General features: G+C 33.8%; 1 protein-coding gene across 5 annotated transcripts in view; it reads left to right on the top strand.

Moving 5' to 3' along the window:
* The window catches only part of Ccdc91 (coiled-coil domain containing 91), a 347069-nt gene that overhangs the window by 54584 nt on the left and 271014 nt on the right, over positions 1-21471 (top strand). For 4 of the 5 annotated variants that reach the window (XM_074083034.1, XM_074083030.1, XM_074083031.1 and 1 more), the window contains 2 exons: positions 18235-18278; positions 20395-20473. In XM_074083034.1, coding sequence (XP_073939135.1) covers positions 18249-18278; positions 20395-20473 — 109 coding nt within the window. In that variant the 5' untranslated portion in view covers positions 18235-18248. Of the gene's footprint in view, positions 1-15214; positions 15355-18234; positions 18279-20394; positions 20474-21471 lie in introns of those variants that run through there. The other variant, XM_074083032.1, reaches the window with a different exon arrangement.

The raw sequence follows: 21471 nt of genomic DNA, 5'->3' as shown, positions 1-21471 counted from the left end.
AACATTATAGTCTCTTACTGATTTATTAATGAGAAATCTTTGGCTTCATTTGACATATTTCTTACTAGGTGAAAAAGTTAGACTACATTGTAGTACTGGTACAAATCCAGCCAGTCAATTCTGTTAATAGCTTAGTTGCTGTACTTTATTCAATTGGAGTATCTTTGCAAATCTTTCATATGCTTTGTTGTTTTGGTTGTTTGGATTGCATTTTACTTCTCATTAGACTTTATGAGAACAACCAATATTTATCTTGCTTCAGTTATATGATTTTCCTTGATTTTAATTGGTTAAAAGAGATGATGGTTAGTCATCATCTCTTCAGATACTTGTCCCATTCTCTTTACCTTCTTTTCTGTTTTGTTTTGAATTTTAATTATAGCTATGATATAGCTCATGGATGGATGCTTTTTTCCCCCTCTTTCATATCAGTGTGTGTCTGTGTGTTTGTATGTGTCTATGTTTGTGTGTGTGTTTGTGAATGTTTCAATTTGGATAATTTCCATTGATTTATTTTCAAGTTCACTGATTTTTTCTTTTGTCCTTGAACTTTGATGATAACCACATAGAAATGAATTCTCTGGTACTATGTTTTTCATCACTAGCATTTTCATTTTACTATTTCTGATACTTTCCTGATATCCACTCATGTATGCTTTTAACCTTTTCATTGTATTTTCAAATTAATTGCCTTTTAAAAAAAGTTTTTACCTTCTTATGGCATCTAGATCATATCTTGGTCTGGTTTGGTTGATTGCTTTGTCTCTTGACAATGTTTTTTTGTTGTTATTGGTCTCATTTTTATCAGTACCTATTTGTAAAAGTCTCAGATAAATTACATTTATGTTCTGAAATGGACATACCTCTTTTTTTTCTGTCAGGTCATTAATGTTGGGGTTTCTAAACTTTACTTAATATGCTATGGAAGTAAGACAGATGGGTAATAAATTTGCAAAGCAGTTCAAAGAAAAATTCTGTGTAAGTCAAAACACATTTTAAAAGATGCTTGTTTAAATTTTATTTTAATAAGATACATACTTTTAAGTTTTTGAAGGTATATGGAATTAAAAATATTTTCATTTTGAAATAATTATAGATTGACAGGAAGTTACAAAGATGGTACAAAGAGGTCCTGCTGACTTTTCATCAAATTTCCCTTATGGCTCCACCTTTAAACTCAATATCATATACAACAGTGCAATAAAACAGTAGTACAGTGTCATATACAGTAGCACAATAAAATATCTGGCACAATATCAAAACCAGAAAATTGTGGCATAGTGTGTATATGAGCTTTATGTGCAGCAAAGAAATTGATAACCTGAGCATGGTGGTACATGCCTGTAGTTCTAGCTTCTTGGGAGACTGATGTAAGAGGATTGCTTGAGCCAGTTTGAGTCCCATCTGGGCCTCAAAAAAAAAGAATTGTTACAGGACATAATTAGTGAAGTAGATGATGATGGTAACAACACAATTGACTCCTGACTTTCTGACAGTGATGTCCAGAAAGATGAAAGACACAGACAGTGAAGGAGAAATTAGAGAAGCATTCCCTGTTGATAAGGATGGAAGTGTTGATGTTATTTCAGCAGAACTTAGTTTGATGGAGAGAAGTTAACGAAGAGCTCAGTAAAATGATGGGAAAGCAGATATTGATGGTGAAGAATTTGTACAAATAATGGCAATAGAGTGAAGACATTGTACAGAATGTATAAAATTTCTTATACACAATTGTTTGTTCTTTCTTTGCTTCTAATTTATCTGTAAAGGATTTCTTCAGTACTGCAAAAATATGCAAGAATAGGAATTAGAATTTCATTCCTCTATGTTTTCTTCCCTTACCTTACTGTCATTTCTAGAGCTCTTATTTTAGAAACCTGATCAAGTGATATGTTGTACACGGCTTATTCTGTATGTCTCTAAGGCCATCTGCATATCTAAACTTAAATGGAGTTGGTCAAATGAGAGAACAGCTGGGTTATGCCTTTTAAAAAGTATATTTCTTTAGGCACTATCGTGTTGTTTAAGTGTGGAATGTTAACTTTGCTTGGACTATGGACAATTGACAATATATACTTAAAATTGTCCTGCTGCAAAATTAGAGATAAGGGCAAATTAGTTTCTGCCTGGTAGTGAGGGGGGAGAGGGGGAGAGGGAAGGGGTGGGGAGAGGGGGAGAGGGAAGGGGTGGGGAAAGGGAGAGGGCGGGGGGAAGGGAGGAGAAATGGCCCAAACATTGTATGCACATATGAATAAAAGAAATTAAAAAAATAATAAAAAAATTGTCCTGTTGTATAATGGGTATATTATTCAGGTACTCCCATACTGTGTTTTTGTACTGCCTGGTTTTGTAACAGAAACTTTAAAAAAATTTACCTGTTTTCTTTTTAAACTTTGTTCATCTACTGAAAATCTACTTATATCTTAAATCCATTTCAGATTGTGTATTTGTTTTCCAATTAAAATTATAATTTACCCTTCCCCCAATTGATAGAATTATATGTACAAGTTGGTACCTGTACTATTATTGTAAGAAATTTCAATTTACTTTTGTAGTTATTGATAGATCAAGAAAAAACAGCAAGGATTCAATGATTTAAATGATAGAATTTATGGACAAATGAAATTAAATATATATAAATTAAATTGGCACAACTACAGATAAATCAGATTCAAGATGATAATGACAATACTATTAATAATCGCATGCCAACTGTTAAAAAATAGAATTTCTAGAAAAATATTACAAGAACTGAGGGATAAATTAAAAGTTTGAATCACCCTGTAATTATAAGAAATTGGATCTTTCCACAAAGAAAGCATTGGGTCCAGACTATTTCCCAACTAAGCAAGAGTAGATTATTATTCCAGTCTGATGCAATTGCTTTTAATTAACAGAAGAAAAGGAATGATTTCCCAGCTAGTTTTGAAAGCATAATTCTAATACTTAAACCAGATGAAGATATTATAAGAAATGAACATTATATGTGTATTTCACTCCTGAATGTGGTTCTAGAGATATTAGCAAGTTAAAACGAACATTTAAAAGAAATCAGACCTCATTACCAGGTTGGTTTATCTCTGGTATGTAAGGATAGTTTACTATTTGGTGATCCATAAATGTAAGTGATGACATCAATACATTAAAGAAGAAAAACGATATGATAATTTCATAGCTACAAAAAATTGATAACCAGTATAAATTCATGATAAGAATGCTTAGCAAATGAGAAAAATAGAGTATCTCTTTAACCTGTTAAGGAGTATTAAAAATAAAACAAAACAACAACCACCAGCTAACCAAGAATTGTCAGTAAAAGCATCTTTGTATATGGGGAAATACTAAAAGATTCCCATTAAAATTGGGAATAAAGGTATTCTTGTCACCTGTTCCAATAATTACTGTTATACAACAAATCAAACAAGCATTTTATTGTGGGTTCTTAGGATCAGGAGCTTGGACAATGAAGAATAAATTTTTTTTTAATTTTTCTGTCCTTTTGAGTGCCTTAGCTGGGATGATTTGATCATTGGAAATGACTTGATGGTGGGCTGGAGTCATCTAGATTCATTTTCATTCATATGTCTGGTGATTTGATGTTGGATGTTGGCAGGGAACTCAACTAGGCATTCAGTTGGAAAACGTACACATGGCCTTTCTATGTGGTTTCTGTATGGGCTAGTTTGGTCTTTTTCCCACCATGGCTTCTAGCTTGCAAGCACAAGCAACACAAGAGCAAAAAACATTGCATTTTTTTGACTTAGTTAGGGAAGTCACAAGGTGCTTCTTTTGTTGTCCTCCAATTAGAAGTAACAATCTACTCAGGTTCATGGGGAGATGTCAGAGACCCTACCATTCAATGGGAGGATACAACCTTCCATTCTTAGAAGAATATACGGTTTGGTAGAGGTTTTTGAGACCATCTTTGGAAAATATAATCTGCCACATGATCTCATGTACTGAGCATTGCATTGGAGGACATAGCCAGTGTATGAAGACAATTAAAAGGAATTAGAGGGATAAGAATTGTAAAAGAGAAAATAAAATTATTGTTATCTAGATGCAAAATGATCATTTACATATAAAACTAAAATTAAATAACATACAGATAAATTATTAGAAATCAGTTGAATCTATGTAAGATATATGTACATACATGTGTACATATATAAACATATACTGACATGTCTATTTATGGAAAAGTGACTGAATAAGCTGTGATATATTACAGCAGTGAAAAGAATGAATGCTATTACAATAATATTAGCAACATAATATGTGAAAAATTTAGTTTTCCACATTTTCATACCATAGAATATCCCTTAAGAATAGCTAAAATAAAAATAATAAGCTCTTTGGTAGTAGATATAGAACAGATAAAATTGCATTCGTTTCAAAGTAAGGGAAGATCACAAAATTTAAGCATTGTAAGTCTGCAGAAGCACAGGGAGGAGTTATGTGTATCTTATTTTCTAGCTGTTCAGTTTTGTGCATGATTTGTAAGAGTTTTCTCTGTTGTTTGTTGTAGAAAATGTATTTTTGTGTCTTGATGTTATAACAGTGGACTTTTTATAGGACATATTTTTACTTTTAATCATTAGTGCTAATGAAGTTCACAATTTTGTCTTCATGCTTATTTTGCTTATTATATGAGGCTCCAAAGCTGTTAGAGGCATGAATTGGATTTTTTTTTTGGTGGTATTAGGGTTTGAACTGAGAGCCTTGTGCTTGCTAGGCAGGCACTCTACTGTGTGAGCAACACCCTGTTTTTGCTTTTAAGGTAGGGTTTTGTGTTTTCTGCCTGGTGCTGGCCTCAGACCAGTACAATTCTCCCACGTAGCTGGGATAACAGGCTGATACCATCATGCTGAGCTTATTGATTGAGATGGTGTCTCACTAAGTTTTGCCCAGGATGGCCACAAATCAAGATCCTCCTGAATAGCCGGGATTATAGGTATGAATAACTGCACCTGGACAATGAATTGGCTGTTTGTGTTGAAAGATTTAGACTTGAGATTGACATAGTGGTAGTGTTTTTGTTGTTGTTGTTTGTTTGTTTTGGTGGTATAGGGAATTGAAACCAGGGTCTTATGATTGCTAGGCAAGCACTTGAGCCATGCTGCCAGTCCAACATGATGATTGTTAGGGTCTAAAAGATGATCATTTGGAAATATTTATCCAATGTGATGAGTGAATTGGAAAGCAGAATGACAAGTAAATTGTGATCATTTTCATAAAATAATGATAGAAATCTGAATCACAAAAATGTCAGTGGAGGAGAAAGGAATGGGTGAGTGGGGAAAACACATAGGATCCAGTGATTTACCTGTACTGGTATAAAGGATAAAGTAAGAGTAAAAGATGACACTTGGTTTTTAATCCTGGATGAAGTAAAGAACAATAATGCTATTGAATGGAAGCACCCTTCAGGATAGAAAGTATTTAGTGAAGCAGAAATTTACTTGATCTTAGTAACAGAATAATGTATTTAGAGGATTTTAGACTGTGTTGTTTTAATCATCTAGTCATTCTGTTCACTTTACACATGAGGACACTGTGGTCAAGAAAGGGGTAGGGATTCCTCTGGGACCAAAGACATAAGGTTCCAATTTTAAACTCCTGTATTATTGTAGGATGTGGATGTGCTAGAGATGAGGATGGTAACAACAAGGTTATAAAAATCACAGTAAGAAATTTGACTGTATCCGTAAAAGTATTGAAAGATTTAAAAAAAAAGGAAAGCATTCAGAAGCATCACTCGGGTAGCAGAATAGAGAATGAACTAGAAGAGAGAAAAAGTGGAAACGGAACTGTTTTGGAGGCTGATGATATTAATCAGTTGAGGGGTAATTTTGAACTTAATGAGGATGGGGAGGAAGTGGGAATTGAGCGAAAAGGTGGGTTCTAGAGTTATTTAAGAGACTGGCTTTGGTGATTGTGATTTTACCTATGGAGTGTGCGAGAGAAGAGGAGGCAAAGAGGACTCCATGTTTTTGTTTTGACCAACTGTGTTCTAGATAGTAGTATTCCGTCAAAGCTGCACAGTGTTGGAGGAAGAGTAAATTATAGTAGGGGAGATCTTGAGTTCAGTTTTGGGTGCATTTAATGTGAGGTGACTATTAGAGAGAGACTGTTCAGTTGTTTCTTGGGTAATATGGATCTGAAACTCAGGAGCCACCTGTAAATTAGAGATGCTTTAGCTTATGTTTATAAAGTTGAAAAGGGTGAATGATCTAGTCCAGAGACTACCTGAAGTGCGAAGAACAGAAGACTGGGTTAGACCCTTTACAACAACCAATATTTAAAGGGTAACTAGAAGAATCTGCAAGATTGGGAAGAAGCAGTTAGAGAAATAGGAAGAATGAGGATGGTGGTTTTATAAACCATAGAGTGAAAGTATTTTTGAGAAGGAAAGACTGGTCAAATGCTGTTACTGCTCAAATAAGACTAGGAATTGAAAGTATCTTACATTTAGTAAAAGGAGGAAACTGGTTTCAGGCATGGAATATGGCAATAAAATTTCTGTCAGGCTCTGCTGTGAACAGGAGAAGAATGTAGTTGAAGGAGAAAGTGTAGTTCAGAAAGGTGTACTTTTGTTTTTGTTTTGTTTCATTATAAGGGATGTAGGACCTGGAGTATGTTTCATTATTGCTAGTGTTGAGGGGAAGTTGAATCCTAAAGAGGGAACAGTGGAGAAAAAGTCTCAGAGACATGAAGGATCAGCCTTAAGTTGGTGGAGGGATTCCTTTTCTTTTGTGAGCAGAATAAAGTAGAATAGCTGAGTACAGATGCTAGTTAACTGTAGTTTTGGCAGTTAAGAATGTCTCAAAATGCCATCTGTTTTCTCTGTTCAGCAGGAGGCTTGGTCATTTGCTTTGATTGCAGAAAGGAGCAGATAGGTTATGAGTTTGAGGAGAGTTGGCACTCGCTGAAATAGCTCTTAGGTTAAGGAGAGAAAGCATTAACTAGATACAGTAGGTGTGAGAGGTAGCACTGTGAAGTCAGGTGAAGATGGGGGCCATATATTTTATGGTGATTTTTTTGATAGTTCTCAGCAGAATATAGGTAAGTGGAATTATTGGTGGTTCTTGTTGCCTTGCAAAGCACTCACAATTCTGAATCAAATTTGAAGTAGATCCAGGAGTTAAGTAGAAATCAGAAGAGTGGCTTTATTTTTTAAGACTTAATCTAAATATGGCTTGGTCCTAAGGCTAAAATGAGGTCCTTCACAAATTCTCTTCTAAATTAAATTCACACTTTTGGTCTTAGGCATTATTTTTCTCTTAGAGTGCATTAAAGAGGGCAGAGAAGGGTACTGTTTCTTCAGTCTTGTTCCCTTCTATTGAGAGAAGCCTGTGTCCTCTAAAATGTGAGTGAGGAAGTGATATTTCTTCCCACTAACGTTTATCCAGGGATGTGGTTTTGTCAGGTAGAAGTAGAATTCATACAGTGAGAATTTTGAGTTGAAAGATGATAGACACATGATTTAGTTGGGAATATGTGACTGGCCCCAGAGGAGTGGTTAGTTCTATAAAATTTGTGCAGACCATTACGACTAGGAGTCCTTGGGTTATTTGAAGAACAGGATGAGATAGAATCAGGGAGGTGACAACCTGGGGCAAGTTCGCTGTTAAGGAGTTGGAGGAGGCAAGAGAATTAGTTAAAGTTAGTAAAAAGAAAGCAGATAAGGGCTTGAGGGTACTTTGCGATTTGCATTATTTCTGGGGACATATAAATTTTCTAAAAGAAGGTTGATATTGCTTATTGTTAATAAAGATGAACATTATATTAAGGGAAAATTATATTATTAGAATACTTAGTGGTTGGGGTGTTTTCCTATTTGATCATTTATGAATAGAATCTTTCATAAATGGATTTATACCTCAGTGATTTTTTTTTGACTTATGATAGTATTCTGCCATTGGCAAAGGTTTGTTGGTCGTATCTGTAGCATAGGAATACTTCTTTAATTCAGCTGTATAGAAGTTTCAGAATTAAACATTAGCCATGATAATGACAGATACTTGAAGAGAGTAGAATGTAGCTGTGTAATTTCTTTGAAGATAGAGGTTTTCGGTTTCCTGTCCTAGTATGGGTAGAACTGTTTCTGTGCTAGTAACTTGATCTTCTCCACTGCCCAAGCTCCAGTGTGTTTTTATTGGAAAAATAAGAGGGAAGAGGAAGTCACGTGGGAATGATTAACAACTCATTTGCTTCCATTCAGTCATTTGCTCCAAAAGCATTAATTCAAAACTATTCTTTGAGTCCTTACTGTGTTCTAGGAACTGCTCAGTTCAAGGTGCCAGGAAGTAAAGGAAGATTCACAAATGGTCCTTACACCACCTCCAGATTTCTTTTAGAAATTTAGGCAAACAGATAATTTCATTGAACTGATAAGCCCAACATTTTGATTATACATGATTAGACTCTTGCAGTTATCTCAGTCTTAATCACTAATGACTTATAACTCTTAAGAGGTGTATGTGTTTCCTTTGTTCTGTTTCCTCTTGCTAATGTATGTTTGTCTGCAATAGAGACTCAGTAAACAACAACAAAACATGTCTCTTTTGCTTCTAGGGAATGTGATACTGAAAAGGATCAGATGAAAAGTATTCTTGTGATGATGATGTTGTTTAGCAAGTAGTTTTCTAGATGTGATAGAGGTTGAGTCAAGTGCTACCTAGACAGTGTTAACTAGGAGGGCATTTTGGAATGTTAGATGACATCTTGACAGATTTTATTTTGTAAAGTCATTTAACTGAGGTTTTTTTTTTTTTCTGTTACCCTTTTAAGTTTTTTGGTTAGGTTTGCTTTTGAGTAGCTTTGGTGTTACAGTTTTAAATTACTTGTAATATCGGAAAATGTAACAGAGTGACATAAAAATTCTAATTTATTTGTTGGTTAAATGGTATTTTAAAACATTTATGCCTCCTTTTATAGTTTTCAAAAATGAAACAAAAAGACAACAAATTTGCCTTGACTTTTTTTTTCAGAATATTCAGGCTATTTTGATGAAAATAATAAGTAGGTTGGATCACTATGGGTTTTTTTTTAATGCTCATAGGTTAAAATCATGCTTGCTTCCTGGCAGAAACTATTTTGCCCTTATCTCTAATTTTGTTGAAGAGAGGGTATCAGCAGTAATAGGAAGGACCAAGGGTTTTTGCTAGTTGAGATAAGGATAGCTATACAGGGAGTTGACTTGCATTGATTTCCTGTGCATGTGTGTTACCTTCTAGGTTAATTCTTCTTGATCTAACCTTTTCTCTAGTTCCTGGTCCTCTTCTCCTATTGGCCTCAGTTGCTTTAAACTATCTGCTTTTGTTTCTCTGTGTTGAGGGCAACAAATGCTATCTAGTTTTTTAGGTGTCTTACCTATCTTCATACCTCCCTTGAATGCTCTCACTTTATCATATGATCAAAGTCCAATCCCCTTGTTGTGTTTGTCCTTGATCTAATGTCCGCATATGAGGGAGAACATAGGATTTTTGGTCTTTTGGGCCAGGCTAACCTCACTCAGAATGATGTTCTCCAGTTCCATCCATTTACCAGCGAATGATAACATTTTGTTCTTCTTCATGGCTGCATAAAATTGCATTGTGTATAAATACCACATTTTCTTAATCCATTCGTCAGTGGTGGGGCATCTTGGCTGTTTCCATAACTTGGATATTGTGAATAGTGCTGCAATAAACATGGGTGTGCAGGTACCTCTGGAGTAACCTGTGTCACAGTCTTTTGGGTATATCCCCAAGAGTGGTATTGTGGGATCATATGGTAGATCAATGTTTAGGTTTTTAAGTAGCCTCCAAATTTTTTTCCAGAGTGGTTGTACTAGTTTACATTCCCACCAGCAGTGTAATAGGGTTCCTTTTTCCCTGCATCCTCGCCAACACCTGTTGTTAGTGGTGTGGCTAATGATGGCTATTCTAACAGGGGTGAGGTGGAATCTTAGTGTGGTTTTAATTTGCATTTCCTTTATTGCTAGAGATGGTGAGCATTTTTTCATGTGTTTTTTTGGCCATTTGAATTTCTTCTTTTGAGAAAGTTCTGTTTAGTTCACTTGCCCATTTCTTTATTCGTTCATTAATTTTGGGAGAATTTAGTTTTTTATGTTCCCTATATATTCTGGTTATCAGTCCTTTGATGTGTAGCTGGCAAATATTGTTTTCCACTCTGTGGGTGTTCTCTTCAGTTTAGAGACCATTTCTTTTGTTGAGCAGAAGCTTTTTAGTTTTCTGAAGTCCCATTTATCTATGCTATTTCTTAGTTGCTGTGCTGTTGGGGTTCCATTGAGAAAGTTCTTACCTATACCTATTAATTCCGGAGTATTTCCTATTCTTTCCTGTACCAACTTTAGAGTTTGTGGTCTGATATTAAGATCCTTGATCCATTTTGAGTTAATATTGGTATAGGGTGATATACATGGATCTAGTTTCAGTGTTTTGCAGACTGCTAACCAGTTTCCCAGCAGTTTTTGTTGAAGAGGCAGTCTTTTTTCCATTGTATGTTTTTAGCACCTTTGTCAAAGACAAGTTGGTTATAGTTGTGTGGCTTCATATCTGGGTCCTCTATTCTCTTCCGCTGGTCTTCATGTCTGTTTTTGTGCCAGTACCATGCTGTTTTTATTGTTATTGCTTTATAATATAGTTTGAAGTTGGGTATCGTGATACCTCCAGCATTGTTCTTTTGACTGAGTATTGCCTTGGCTATTTGTGGCCTCTTGTGTTTCCATATAAATTTAATGGAGGATTCCTATCATTTAGCTGTCTTAGTTGTTTGAAGGTTCGATTGTGTGTACCTAAGTTGAGGTTACTCTCTACTTTCTTGCTTTCTCTTTTCCTGTAGTTTGGTGCTGCCTGCCCTTTCATGGTTATGTTGGGTTTCATTTTCTGTGTGCAGAATCCCTTGAAGAATCTTTTGTAGTGGTGGCTTTGTGGTCACATACTGTTTTAGTTTCTGCTTATCATGGAAGACTTTTATTGCTCCATCTATTTTGAATGATAGTTTTGCTGGGTAGAGTATCCTGAGGTTGAAGTTATTTTCATTTAGTGCCTGGAAGATCTCACCCCAAGCTCTTCTTACTTTTAATGTTTCTGTTGAGAAGTCTGCTGTGATTTTTATGGGCTTACCTTTGTATGTTATTTGTTTTTTCTCTCTTACAGCCTTCAGTATTTTTTCTCAGTCTCTGTATTTGTTGTTTTAATGATAATATGCTGTGGGGTAGATCTGTTTTGGTCTGGTCTATTTGGTGTTCTGGAGGCCTCTTGCATCTGTGTGGGAATAATTTCTCTAGATTTGGGAAATTTTCTGTTATTATTTTGTTGAATATATTAAGCATTCCCTTTGCTTACACCTCTTCTCCTTCTGCAATCCCATGATTCTCAGGTTTGGTCTTTTGATGGAGTCAGTGAGTTCTTGCATTTTCTTTTCACAGGTCTTGAGTTTTTAAACTAATAGTTCTTCAGTTTTTCCTTTAATTACCATTTCATCTTCGAGTTCTTAGATTCTATCTTCTGTTTGTTCTATTCTACTGGATTGGCCTTCCATTTTGTTTTGCAATTCTATTTCATTCTTTTTTCTGAGGTTTTCCATATCCTGAGTTGTTTCCTCTTTAATGTTATCTATTTTTGTCCTGAGTTCATTTATCTCTTTATTATAAATTAATCGTGTTCTTTGTTTCACTTTGGTGTTTATACAGTGCTTCTATGGTTTCTTTTATTTCTTCTTGTGCTTTTTCAAATTCTTTATTTTTGTTGTCTTGGAATTTCTTGAGTGTCTCCTGTATATTTTGGTTGACCATATCCAGTATCATCTCTATAAAATTCTCATTGATTACCTGTAGTATTTCTTCTTTTAGATTATTTTTGTGGGCTTCATTGGGTTCTTTGGCATAGTTTATCTTCATTTTGTTGGAGTCTGGATCTGAGTATGTTTTCATTTCCCTCTGGTTCCTGTACTAATTTTTTGCTGTGGGGAAACTTGTTTCCCTGTTTTTTCTGTCTTCCCGTCATTGCCCTTGGTGTTGTTATTGTCTTTGTACTGTGTGCAATTAAGTGTTTTCTAACTTGTAATAATAACAGTGGTGATATTTATAATGTAAGGGTGAGAGGAGATGGAAAGCAAAGAAATTAAAGAAAAAAGGAAAAACAAATAAGCAAGTAGAAAAAAAACAAAACAAACAAAAAGAAAAAAGTTTCAAAGATATTAACAGGGAGAGAGAGTGTACTAATCAACAGTAAGCTGAACAGGCATTAGAGAGACAGAGAGGATTGAAAAATAAAAAAACAATAAATAAATAAATAAATGAAAAAAGAAAAGAAAAGAAAAAAAAATCTCCAAGTTCAAATGCAATTAAGTTTCAGTCTTTGCTACGTGTCTTTTTTGTTATTATTGCTTATTATTCAGTTTTAAAAAATTTTTTCCCTGGGTGGGGGTTGGTCTGTCCAGGGGGCTATGCTGATCTGGCCCAGGGTTGTGTGTGGGATTACCATGTACCACTTAGCTCACCTTGTGGTCCGCTTCTTCCCAAGCTGTCTGGGCACTGCCATCTGACGGCAGCAAGGGAGCCCTCCTGGTTTCTCTGTTTAACGTGAAGTGGAGATGCTATGCGCAGGCTGGAGGTGTGGAGGAGTCAAAGTTTTGCCTCTTCTCAGTGGTTTTTCCTGTAAGGTGTATCTCCAGTCTCTCCAAGATTTTACTTTAGGAGGCATGCTTTCTGCTTGCTCCCTCTAGCTGCCATCTTGGAATCCCCCATTTTCTACTTTTTAGAGGCAAGATATGCAACACATGTTGCTGATTCTTTCAGTGTTTACCAGTGTATCTTAAAATACCATGCTTATTATTGCTACTGTTTGATTTTCTAATTTCAGATCCTTCAGCTTTATATTATGAAATTTAAGGTGTTTTTCATCATTCCCTATATTATACCTCACACTACACACCTCATAATTTTTTCTCTTACATTTTTGATATTGTATAATAATTTTGGTGCAATTATTTATTCTTTATTTACATTATTGTGACTTTATCAATACCATTCACAGCTGAAAATGTAGTATATGTTTTCTTTTTTTAATCTAACATTGGTTTTTCTGTTTTCAACCCTGAACTTTCCTCCCATTTAAGTTACACTCAAATTACCTAGAAAATAGTCTGTGAATGGTTTGCATTTAAAAGCTTGCTTTGCTGATCTGCTGCAGTGTACACTAGTCATTCTCTGTCTGTCTCTGTTCCTGCCACAAAGGCATCTTGGGAGTTCAGTTTACCATCATCATTCTGGGAGAATTCTCTTTGCTTTTCAGTTTAGTTGGAACTCGTTTCTTAATCCCATGTCTACTTCTTCTTGTCTTGTTCCCTTGTTTTACACTGTAGCTTTTAAGGAGAGAGAGCATTTGGGAAATAACTTTTTATGAGACTTTACAGGTGTGGACATGTCTTTATATTTCCCTTAACTCAATTTATTTTTGTCTTGGCTGATTATTAAATTCTGTTGTAAGTCATTTCCCTTCTGAATTTAAAAAGCATTGAGTTATTGTTTTTTACCTTCCAGTAGAGCTGTTGTGAAGTCTGATGTCATTATATTCTTGATTCTTTGTATGATTGAGAAGTTTATTGGGTCTTCTCTATTGTGCCTTAGTGTGGGATTTTCCTTGTTTTTTTTCTTTGATACTTGATGGACCAATTAAATCTGACTCTAATGTCTTAGTTTTAGAAAATTTTCTTGAAGATTTGAAAATTTTGTTTTTGGTGTTCTTTCTAGAATTCCTAATGATTTAGATGTTGCATATCTTGGAGTGTAATTTTCTAATATTTTAGTTATTTTCCACTTTTTTCTTTTATATACTTGTTTTAAGAACATTTTCTTTAATTTTATTTTCACTGCACTTTTTCATTTCTGCAATTCTAATGTTTATATCTAAGACCTCAATTTTGTTGCCCTTCCTTCCCTTGCTACCTATACTTCCCTCAAAAAATTAGGAAAACTCTTCTTATTGTATTAATGAACGACCTCTATGTATAACTCCCTGAAGATAATTATGTTTTCTAAAATAAAGTTTGTTTTTTTTTTTTGCTGTTGAGTAGTCTCCATTTGTTGTTGAGGTTTGGTTACTTCTGTGTGGTCTATGTTTTCATATCTTCGATCATGTCTTTGGCTATAATTATTAGCCTTGTTCATATGCCAGTGAAGCTATAATAATAAAAGGTACTAAACATCTATAGAATACCTAGAATATATTATATACTGTTCTAAGTGTTTTGACCTTGGAGTAAGTTGTTATAATTTTTATTCCTATTGACAGATAAGGCAATGGAATGTTTAATCTATATTCCCAGTGCAACAGTGGCACATCTGGAACTTAAATTTAAGCAGTCTGATTCCATAGTCTCTTCTTTTAGCCTTTACACTATTCTGCCTCTTACTGAAATCAGGAGCTAATTAGAAATTTGGTGCATATTGGTGAGGTTTGTCAAAGTAGCATTCCCTGAGTGAACTGTTTATTTTTGGAACTTCTGATGTGTGCCTTGATCATGAGTTGATTGGATTCACCAGAGAAGAATCTGCTGAACTTCTGCTTAGAAGCTTAAGCTCAAGTGTTGGCATTTTGGTTGCCCAGTGGTGAAAGAGGGTTGGGATTACTGGTCTTAACATTTGAAAGAAGTTTTGCTAGTTCATCTGTGTTGGTATCTAATGGTCCAAAGCCCATGTTGCTTTACCCTATTTAGACATCAATCTCTGGTCTTCTGTTGGAATGAGGAACTCTATACATTGTTTCTGTGCAGGAACAAACAAGTTTTGTTATTTTGTTGGAAGACTTTCAGGTGAAGACTTGAATGAGATATACTTTCTTAATGCCCTACTTAAAATTTTCTGACTAGTTCAGAAAATTCAAAACTAATGAAATCAGAACTCAATGAATTCAGATTTCAATGAAATCTCAAATGTCTTCTTTTACCTGAAGTATTTCATGATACTTCCAACTAGACAGATAATCTTCTGCAAAATCTTTCCACCTACCTTGGATAGTTTTCTTCTTTAATAAAGTTTTATAATAATAAAACTTATTATTTGTATTTGCATGCATGCTTTTCTTACACTGTTGCACTCCCCTCCACACTAGACTCTTTAACTCTTCTTTTTTTTAGTTTCAGCTGTTTCATTTCCAGCATGTTTTCAACTTAGTAGCCTCCACCCCAAAGTCCAGTAGAAGAGAGGTGGGAGGGGACAGGGTTAACCTCCACCCCCAACTTAAGGTTCTGTGTTTGACTTAAACCACCCTCGGAAGGTCAACCCTGCAGAAGAGAGTGCTCAGACACCCTGCAAAAGAGCAGCAACCAAGTCCCCAGGCCAAGGCAGGTAGCACTGTGACTCAGGCATGGTAGATTAATGTTTTGAGGACCTTGACTGATGTTCTTGATTGAGTTGCTTGATGAAGTTTATTGCACTGTTTTGATTTCTGTATGTTTTTATTGTAAAATATTTTTAGACTATCAGCAATATATGAAATACTGAGATGGCAAAGTAGGAAATTATTCAGTAAAGCAATATATTTAATGTAAAGAAATCTGAGAATTGTTAAACCTAGATATTATAAAAACTTTCAATGACACAGAAAAGAATGAATTACACAATATGGCACTTGTTTGGCAAGGTACATCCTTCTGTAAGATGAGAGGTATTATTTGGTGTTTGTGCACATTTCTAATATTTGTAGTTTAGTGGGCTACACTATTAAGTTTCAGAAACATTATAAAAGTTTTATAGGTGTGCACCTTAGATAAAGTCATGTTTTAAATATGTTGGGAGTAACCAAATCCAGAAAGAATGCCACCATTCTTGTCATATTTCCTTTTAAAAATAATTTTTAATTTTGTATTTTGTAAAATTGCTTTTTACAGATCATTTGTGTTTCTTCTTATTCTTTTGTTCTTGTAGGATTTGAAATTAAATTATTTGAAGAAAAATTATTGCTTCAAAAAGTTTATATTTTTCTCTAGTACTATATTTTAAGATACTCAAGATACATTTGGTTTTTAAGAGAATATATTAATATTTCTTTGAAAATAAAGAAGAAAATGATTAATAAATTGTGTATATAGTCTTCTTGTTGAAATGAAAGATTGCATTTTAAAGTTTTAGTAAGAAAGAAAGATGTAAAAGTAATGAATGTTTATGTTGTCTCATGTTGAAATGGTAACAGATGACATTTCAGACTCTAAGTAAACTATTAAAATTAAAGAAAAAGAAAAGAAGAGAAAATCTATCTTCTGCATTTCACTATGTAGAAGTTGCTAGGATTTAGAAAACATCAGTGGTTACTAATAGGTTCTTTTGTAGAGCTAAATCAGAACTTAGGAATCTAATGGTATTTGATTCATTACCACAGGCAATCATGTTGAAATGATTGTTAGCCATTGGTATTTGTTTTTGTTTTTAGATTTTCTGGCACCTTACATCTAATTTGTTGGGATGTGACTTATGAAAACACAGAGAAGCATTACTTTAAAAATTCCATTCTTTTGAAACCATATTATTTGAGTATGGCATTTGTAGATGCTAAAAATAGTTTTTAATTGTTTCATGAGATTTGTGGTATACATGTGGAAAAGGCAAACTTAGTGTTTATATTTTGATTTGGATAATTTTCAGTATCCATATCATTTTTTTTCATAATTCATGAAAAATATAATCACACAGATTCTGTTCACTTTCAACACAAAATTATTATGAATTCCATTTCAAGCTAACCACCATCAAATTTTTCAGAAAGTCTTGTTTATGTTTTATAAGTGCTGTATGTAGATGACTTGCTTTAATTTTTTCTTTTGAGAAATAAGTCTTTTAACAATTTTCATTAGATTGTTAATTTGTGAGTAATGGTGACAATACTGTTATATTCTAGGTTAATTTAATGCTCTTAAAAATCTATTTTTGTCTACATCTATTCTTATCATGTCATTACCTACTATGTTTCTATGAAAATAAATCTACAATCCTTGAGATTAGTGTTTTTTACTGTTACTTTTCTCCGACAGTTTTTAACATTTTCTTTTTGGAGGCATTAGTATTAATTTCAGTGAGAAGGCAAAGCATGACTACACATAACTACTTAAAGCAAATGGCTGCAGAAATGCATTTAGTATTATTGTTTAACATTGGCTTAATTTCTATAGCTATGTTTTAAGAAGTGGGAGACTATTCTTTTCCTGTAATCAAGTTCATCTTGTACTACGAGTCAAGGAAACTGTAATTAATATTTGGGTGTGTTCACATTTGAAAAATACAAAATGAAACCAGTTACTGTTGACCAGAGAATCACTTGGAGCTCTGGTTCACAATTATAGGTTCCAAACCATAAGCTGAAAAACTACATAAGAATTTATTTTCCATTTTAAAGTGTACTACCTGTTACTTTTTTCCCCATTTTTTTTTGTTATTTCATGGTGTGTTTTATAAAGTCCAGGTACTAATGCTTTAATTCTTCTGTTTTTATAATGTGCATCTAGGAGAAAATAAAGCATATATTAGTCTAGTGCTTATACATTAATGGTGAAGAGAGGAATTCTGAATATTCAGTTGTGTTTTTCTCATCCCTGGTCTCCCATGAATACATGGCTTGATTTATCTTGATCAGCCTAGTAACTTGCTCCACATTTTTCCAAAAGTGCAAAGCAATTTTAGCTAAAAATACACATATCAAAATGCTCCAAAAGTTGTGGCCACAACTCAAAAATGCTGATCAATTTTGAAAATCTAAATCAGCCCCGGCCATGAAACCGAGGGAAGAACCTTTGTGGTGGGGGACAGATTTCCAGAAATTCACCACAGTCCTGTTCTTTGCTGGAGTTTGTGCTGATGTTGCCAGACAACTGAGGAATAGATGCAAAAAGCAGGAAGCATTATTGAATTGAGCCCTAGCGCCAATTTGGGAAAAGCAAATTAAAATGTAAAAGAATATTTTTCCACTCCTGGCGTCTCAACATAAAGTGGCAAAATACATGGTAGCTGAAAAAGTTCCCGAAATTGCTAATGTTGCCAGAAAGTAAAAACCAAGTACCATTTTTTTGATGATAAAAAATGCATATATAGTTTAAGAAATTTTTTAATCCAAATGAAATAATTTTAATTTGCAGATCAAAGTGTATATACTTATAAAAGTATGAGTTGGAGAAGTGTTTTTGATATAAATGAATATGTCTGTGGGCTTATTTCTATGTCTTAATATTTTTCAGGTGCCGCTTAAAGAATGGATGATGATGATTTTGGTGGTTTTGAGGTATGTATTATTACGTATGTTGTTTTAACTTTGTGGGGTTGTAATGGAGTAAACTATTTGAAAATGTATTTTTTCTTCTCATTTGTAATCTTTTCTTAATCAATTTGAATATAACTGAAATAAAAAAATGAAATCAAGGAAAATTAAGTATCATCCCTCTAAAAGTTAAAACTGGTTTATTATTACTGATGATTTGGTCTTGCCCATAGAATGATTTAAATTGAAGTAATTAAGTGCTACTGGTGAGCACTAAAGAAGCGGTTTTAAAACTTGTCAGCAGATGATTTTGCTGGAGACATGTCTATTAGGAAATGCTTGTAAGGCGAAGGGATGAGTACTGAAGATCCTGCCACATATGTGCATGTTTACACCTGTAATGAGTTGATTTAGTATATGAAGTACACAGCCTTTCGGTGGTTTACAATGCTAATTAGTATGTTTGTGTTGTTAGATTGTTCTCTAAGGTTTCACTTGGGCATTTTGTAACTGGAATTTGTTAGCTGAAGAAGCAGTGTCTTTTCCTTAATCCTTTTCAATGTGTGTTCATTTTATTGAAATATTTTATAATCCAGTTATTTTTATGGAGCCAGTATAGTCTTGCAGGAAAATCTCTGGATTAGGAGTCAGGATGCCTGAGCTCAAGTACTGGAACTACCATGAACTGAGCTTTGTGATTCTGTGATTTCTTTTCTTTCTTTCTTTCTTTTTTTTTTTTTTTTAAGTAAAACTTTTACCCAGTTTGGATTTGATAAAAAGTGACTTTGTAAAAATTATGGGGAATAATTAATGATATTAATAGGTGAAATACAACATTAAATATATATTCAGTGTTCTGAATTTCATGAAAAATGGTGTGAGTTGTTTAGATTTTCTGTTTTATCTTTATTATCTGCCAATATGGAAGTACTGACATAAATATTGTATTAAGAGTTCGGGAGTATATGTTTTCCATGTTTCATCTAAAACTGTTTTTAATTTAACACATTTGGAAGTTTTCTGTATTTTGTTTAATATTTTGTGTTTTGTTAGGTAAGTGAAACTTATGTTACTGAAATGTAACATTTAAAATTTTGTTAAAATTACTTCCATTTTGAGAAAATATATCTTTCACAATATTATATGGCTTAATTTATTTTTTGGAAATTGTTAATTATTTGAAGATTGCAGTTTAGCATAATTTCCTTTATTTAAGCCATGATTGATGTTTATATTTATATAGAGAGTTGGTAGTGTTCTTTAGAGTGACAATTACACTTCAATATTATATTCAACAGATCCTTTCTCTAAATGTTACATAGATACAATGTTAACTAGCATTGCACTTAATTGTAGTTATTAGGTTTCTGTCTTTTTCACATCCTGCTGTAGAAGTGTGGATTAAATAAAATATATTCATTTATAATAGTTTATGGAGAGTGGCTACCATATTCTATGTTACTTCGCTCCTGTGACAGCCTCAATGCAGAATCCAAATTGAAATTTTGGGTCTCATATTGCTGTGACCTTCTCACCTAAGTGAAAGAAAACTCTATACTCTTACCACACACTCAACATTCAGTAATTGACTGCCCCAAAGTAGGAGAGCTTGTTTATTGAAAATGTCAGCATTAGGAATTCTCTAAAAGTTTAATGCTAGTAAGTACAGACAGGAGATTATTCAAGAAAATAGATAGATGGATCATATTTTTTTTTCAGATTAATCTCTAAGTCATTGGTTAGTGAGTTTAAAAGATTTTGTCTCTGTATTTTTACAGAGCTTTTTTTTCTTACATAGATGGGTAAATGTTATGGTGAGTTAATTTAGAAGAGTTAGGTATAAAGTTATTAAGTGAAAATGTGATGGATATGTGAAGTAAAATTTTGATTGACATGAGATTTATTTAAATAAGGAAGGAAAATTTTTAGCTGAAGGTAATAGGATATGCATATTGTGGGTAGGTGGAGTAATAGTGGAAGACCAAAAAGTAATTGGGAATTTAGAGAGAATTTGACACATGTAGTGTATTATAGAAGATACGTAGGACTGGGATGTTTGGTCACTTAAATAGACTTTCTATTTCTTAGAAATTCTACTATAATCTTAGAATTTCTAATATAATCTTGCTTTGTTTTCTAGGCTGCAGAGACCTTCGATGGTGGGAATGGTGAAACTCAAACCACATCTCCTGCTATTCCTTGGGCTGCCTTTCCTACAGGTACTGGCATATAGTAACTAGGAATTTTTTCTAACTTGCCTTTTGTGCCTTTTTGTAAATCTGTTTCTTACTTTCTTCATTTGGCCTTCTCTGAGCTGAAAAATGGAATGGCCCAGATTGACTCTTTAATCTAGATGGTATTAAATGAAAATTATGAAATGCATAACAAAATTCTGTGATGGTACCTTGAGGCCTAATTATTCAATGAAATTAAGATACTATTTACATTTTTAAATTTGTTTTAGTTTAGGAAGTTGAGGGGTCAGAAAAGTTTTTTAGGTTTTATTCATCAGTTAAAGACTTCCTTTTTATATTCTAAAAATAATTAGTCATCTTCATTCATATGTAAGTTTAGAAGTTGTTTTATAGTTTTATATTGAAGATTAAAAATAAATCATCCGGGGCTTGGGGTATAGCTTAGTGGTAGAGGTCATGCTTAGCCTGCTTGAGGCCCTGGCTTCAGTCTGTAGTGTGTGTGTGTATATAAACACACATGTCATTCTTCAGTTAAGTATAAAATAAATTCCATTATTGAGATATGCTTTTAGATGATAGAGTGTTCAGTAGTAAAATAATTCATGTCTAAAGAATATTTAGAACTTTGTAGATGTTTCTGTCAAATGATCATGAAGTCAGCAGTAGAAGATGAAAGTATCTTTCTTCAACAACCCTGCCTTGCCCCAGATTATTAGAATTACTCATCCTACAAATATTTATCCACTGCTTTTTGTGCACGATCCACTCTGGGATAGAGAGATATACAGAATATGGTCTAATCCTTACTTTGAGAGCAAGGGCAGGCACATGCATATTTGTAATGTAAAGCACATTTGTCATATGGGAAGAATGATGATTTCATCATCCCTTCACTTAGCAAGTGTGCATGTCATGTCTGGTATGAATGAATCAGTGCTAGCCTTGATGCTGGGTATATATATATTGTTGATCTGGACTTTGAAGAAAGCATATGATTTCAACAGACAGTTACAGGACAATGG

Source organism: Castor canadensis, chromosome 8 (genome assembly GCF_047511655.1).
Source record: "Castor canadensis chromosome 8, mCasCan1.hap1v2, whole genome shotgun sequence".
Taxonomy (NCBI): Eukaryota; Metazoa; Chordata; class Mammalia; order Rodentia; family Castoridae; genus Castor; species Castor canadensis.
The sequence above is the reverse complement of the archived record's forward strand: the minus strand, read 5'-3'. Positions and strand labels throughout refer to the sequence as shown.